The 4,966-nt window shown below is 35.7% G+C and overlaps 2 protein-coding genes across 2 annotated transcripts in view; both read left to right on the top strand.

Annotated features, from left to right (window-relative positions):
- Positions 1 to 3,979, top strand: part of LOC107657124 (non-canonical poly(A) RNA polymerase PAPD5-like) — a 36,851-nt gene extending 32,872 nt beyond the window's left edge. Inside the window, exon 12 of the mRNA XM_016445142.1 lies at positions 1,338 to 3,979. Coding sequence (XP_016300628.1) covers positions 1,338 to 1,478 — 141 coding nt within the window. The 3' untranslated portion in view covers positions 1,479 to 3,979. The remainder of the gene's footprint in view (positions 1 to 1,337) is intronic.
- Positions 3,980 to 4,755: 776 nt separating this feature from the next.
- The window catches only part of LOC107657123 (adenylate cyclase type 2-like), a 64,333-nt gene continuing 64,122 nt past the window's right edge, over positions 4,756 to 4,966 (top strand). The window contains exon 1 of the mRNA XM_016445141.1: positions 4,756 to 4,926. The gene's annotated coding sequence lies outside the window, so the exon portion shown is untranslated. The remainder of the gene's footprint in view (positions 4,927 to 4,966) is intronic.

Raw genomic sequence — 4,966 nt, 5'->3', positions numbered from 1 at the left:
ACGCTGGAAAATCCTCTTGCAGGAGATGATTCCCTTCCTAAATTATAACATTAGCTATATGTTTTACATGTATAAAGACCCACTTATGCTGTTTGAGAAAAATGTATAAATATACATTATTTTTTATTAAATTAGTCTTTTAAATTTCCACTGTGCTAAAGCCAAAGCAAATTTAAGAAAATATTATCTGGAAATATTTATTTCATGAATTCATATCAAGTTATTTTTTTCTACCCAGTTGCATAAAATAAAACATTAAATTCAGATTTATCTGTAAAAAAATGTCACAATGAATACAATTCCAAAGCAACATTATATATAGAACTGTAATGTGGTCAACAGACCTGGGACAACCTGGAAGTCATGCAGTAGACTACTATCTGTCTTAGAGTGCACTGCATTTAATATTAATAAATGACTATATAAATTAAACTTTATTTGGGGGGGGGGTAATAGGGTAATATTACTGGGTAATAGTAAACCACTTTTTTCTTTAGGACTACACCACTGCTGAGTACCTCACCTTCAGCATAATAATTATTTCACCCGTGCCGGACAGAGACTGAGACGGTGCCTCTGCATGTCGTGCCAAACCTCTCACGGCAGCGTCATCAGCTTGAGATCGATTTTTGGAGATCTGCCTTTTTAGAGACCGCTGATCAATCATCCCAACGTGATTATCGGCCGATAGTGATCGGTAGCCGATCAATCGGAGCACCCCATATTTAATGTCTACTAATACTTTAAAGCAGCACTATGTAACTTTTGACGCTCTAGCGGTTAATAAACAGAACTGCACACATCCCGCGGAAAAACATTCCAACCGGAGCTACTTGGCGATTCACGCAGGTATGTGTTACTCCGCAGCGGTGACGACCCGACCAGGCTACAATAGTCCAAATATAAGTACTTAGTGTACCGTAGTGATTCGGAATAAGACAAAAACGCGATTTGGAAGATGAATTCATGATGTACTCGCTCATTATATACATTTTGCATATTTTGAACACAGAAAAAATTACATAGTGCTGCTTTAAGTTATATTTTTTTCTTGCATTTCTCCTCTGCTTTAGCCTAATCCAGCTTTCTGATAAAACTGGCATTGTGTACCACGACTGTGTATAATACCATATATTATGAAGGAACATTGTCAGCAAATTAACAGTGAACAACAGTATATTTATTAAATAACCTAGATTAATAAATGCTTTAAAAATTTTCATTTTAGTTGATATCTAAAACATTAACTGATGTTAACAAACAACGTAACATGTTAGAGTTTTATTTGTTAGTTTTAACCTTAATATAAATGTCATCTGTTTCTTTTTTTTTTCTAGAGTCGGCAGCTTGCTAACAAAAGTGCTCAAGGGCCACACAACAACCCCAACAAGAGCCATCAAAACAGCAAGTCCCAAAAAACCAACATAAAGAAGAGGAAACCTCAGCGTGAGGTAGCGCATGAGGACCTGTGTAGATAGGGGGAGCTGTTCTTTCAGACTTACACCTGCTCTTAATGTCTCTGACCACAGAAGGGTGCTGGTGGTATCATTTATCTCTCCTGTCCCACTGTGTAAGGGATGTGTGTGACTTTGTAGCTGGAAAAGGAAAAGAAAAAAATAATAATTAAAGTGGGGCATTGGCCATGGGATTGAAATCATATGGAGAGTTTAGGCCTGATTTCCACTGGCTTCTGCAGAGCTTCTGCTCGCTGCCCATATGGGAGCTACACTGCTCTATTGGAGATGTGGAGGACCAGAGAATGTAGGAGAGAGAATTCAACTTGAGCAATACCTGAAGCCCTGGGACTTTTGCCTCACCGAGGACAACTGAAATAAAAAAGGACTCAAATTACAAAAAAAAAGTTATATTGAAAGTGCAAAGATTTTTAAATGTCTAAAAAAAAAAACGTAAATCGTACAAGAGAAATTATGCATGGTTTTCTTTTTTGAAGAGTGGTTCTTTTTTGTCATGTATGCAGATTATACAAATATTATTAAAAAAAAATATACAAAAAGAAAAAAAAACTAAAACTACAAAATAACCCAAAAATATTATCCAACATGGAAATGGTTTCATAATACTTTTATAGTATTGTTCAAATTTTGCCATGCTATAACCGTAAAACAGCTCCTCACAGCTGTGTACGGGTTTGGGTTCAATTGCCAACACTTATCATCAGCCTCTTCTGCTGTTCTATTGTTTGTGTAATGATGTGGTTGGGCAGTGTAAGAGAGGTGTTAGTATTTGACTGCACATCCAAAAACACACACGACTCCGTGCACACTGTATGAATGTGTGTATGTTGAGTGTATGTGTGAGCGGTCTGTCAGCAGGAGGAGTAAAGTGTGTTGATCTGGAAATTTGAAGAACACTACCGCTGCGGTTTTCATTCTGCTTCTCTGAATGATCCGTCCATCACAAAAATAAGTTGTATTTGTTAATGTATTTATTTTTATCAAAGACATTGGATTTCTATATTCTGACCGCAGTGGCCAGACATGTTTTGTGTTCTGTCTTATAGCTGAGTGGCAAAACATGATTGTTGCTTGTCATGTAGTGTGCTATATATATTTTTTTTTTCTGGATGTCAGCTACCCTTTTTCCGATAACTTGAGTGACCAAGTTAATTTCTGAAAGTACATTTTAACAGATATAGAAAAGATAGTTTAAACATTTTAATTTGTGGCTGGTCTACTTAAAGGGAGATGAGGTGAATTATTGTGATTTTTATTTTTTGTTTTATTTTTATTTTTTGTCTCCATTCCACTGGATTTTGATGTATTGTGTAAGAATGCCTGTTCTCTCTAAATTAATATTATTGCAATTCTTCAGATAAACAGTAGGTGGTGGTGTAACATAAGGTTATTTCATACACTGTAATTCCCCTTTGACTTTTTGTTTTAATATTTGCCTAATAGTTTTCACAGATCTCTGTAAGTTTAAGAGATGATGGCTTTTGATGAGGTAATATTAGTTACTCCACCTGGATTTAGTGTATATGATGCTAAAATTAAGTATCAAAGCCAGTAGTATGTCTTGAAACCAGATGGATGCCACTGAAATAGAGTGAGAGAGATGCAGAGATAGAACAGTTGGAGGATCATTAGTGCCACAGCCAGTGCTCTAGTAAGGTTTACTCCACATGTATCCGTGATCATCCATGCAATAAAAATTACAGCACAACTATAAAACATCAAGCTGGTACATTTACTGTTCTATAAAATCCTGTTCAACACCTCTTTTCATTGTTTTGAAAAGTTGCTATAAATCTTGTACTCTCCTACTGTTAAGTGTACTAAATGTTGTTTAACAATTGTTTTATATTGTTTAATGTCTTGGTATAGGGCATTTAACTTGATGCCAGTGACTGAGCCAAGCAAATTAATAATGTTCTATAGTCAACTGGTACAGCACAACGAAACTTAATGGACACCATAATTAAACCTTCTCTATCCAAGACCCAGTCACACTTTGATAAAGACAAAATATCTCTGAATTTCAACAATAATACTCATTTTTTTGCTTGACTTAACTGTTTTGGTTGAGGAAGTTGCATTCCTCAAATTTAAATTTATGCACAAACTCATTTTTTTCTATTGAAAATACTGTTACCTTGCCTTCAGAGGAATTTTGAAAAATGTATTGTTAGGTTGCAGCTGCATTTTGCGCACTACAGAACATCTGATGTGTCACAGATTTGCAAGTGCACCAGGTTTAACATGACACTGAAAGTGTTGATAATCATAAATCTGTTAAAATCCCACCTCTAATTGTGCTCTTTGAATGTGGGAGATGCTCTTTGCCCTAGACAGACATTTACCTTATCCTCATCTCTATTCTCTTTGGCATGCCAATATAATACTTTGCTATTTATATGATCTGTGATTGATTTGTATATATATGATGATAATATGGCAGTGGGAACAATTGTTGCTGCTTGAGCAGTCATATCACACTTTCCAAAATCAAGAGTCACCAACTAAGCCAAAAAACAAAAACAAAAAAACATTGGGCATAGATACTGTTTAATTCTACTTTTTGTATATTTCCTACTTGTAGTGCCTATCTGTGAAGTGTAGACAATTCCAGCTGGTTCACTGATATGCACAAAGCACAGAACTGCAGCTTTCACAATGTTTCTATTGATTTATCAGTGGTCACATCTATGGTAAAAACTGGTAATCCCAAGAATAAGCAAATATTGATATGCATAAACAATTCTATATTTTATTTTTATATATTTCATGGTTGATCTTTATTTTGAAAAAAGACATTTTGAGTCATTATTTTGAGGCCGTGTCACTCATATTATTAGCTCTTATAATCTATTAAGACATCAATATGTTTTGTATATTTTTGTGAGAATGAAAAGGGAATAAAGCTCAATTTTGGACTCAATCATAAGGAAGATCTGTATTCTACAATAATAAAATGCACTTTAAAATCAGCAGTCTAGCTGTGTTATATGTACAATTTACATTCATTTTTCTTGCAGAAGCCTTCCCAAGCTTATATATATATATATATACATACATACATTTTATATATTTGTGTGAAGTTCAGTTACATTCATTAGCACAAATGGACACTTACATTGTGTGGACATGGTCAGGAAAAAAAAATCAAGTAGAAGTTTGTTACAAAATGCAATCGCCAATTGTCACAGTTAAGAGCCCGCAGAAACACTAGAAACATCCCAAGTCATGTTTTTGCTGCACGCAGGGAGGCGCGCGCAAAGCAGACGTGACCCGCACGGTAGTTTCCGTAGCGCATGCACAGTTTGCGATCGAGCCGCTTGAACTCTGAGAGAGACAGTTAGACAAGATTTTGCAGTCAAACACGGAACTGAGGGCCACTATCAAATGTATCTTACCGCTGTGGGGTTCGGCAGAAAACAACAGTTTAGCGTGCGACGACAGCAGCCAGGTGAGTGAAGTTTCTTACTTCAGCGGATTTATTACCTGTA

The sequence above is a fragment of the Sinocyclocheilus anshuiensis genome, unplaced genomic scaffold, assembly GCF_001515605.1.
Source record: "Sinocyclocheilus anshuiensis isolate Anshui unplaced genomic scaffold, SAMN03320099.WGS_v1.1 scaffold944, whole genome shotgun sequence".
Taxonomy (NCBI): Eukaryota; Metazoa; Chordata; class Actinopteri; order Cypriniformes; family Cyprinidae; genus Sinocyclocheilus; species Sinocyclocheilus anshuiensis.
The sequence above is the reverse complement of the archived record's forward strand: the minus strand, read 5'-3'. Positions and strand labels throughout refer to the sequence as shown.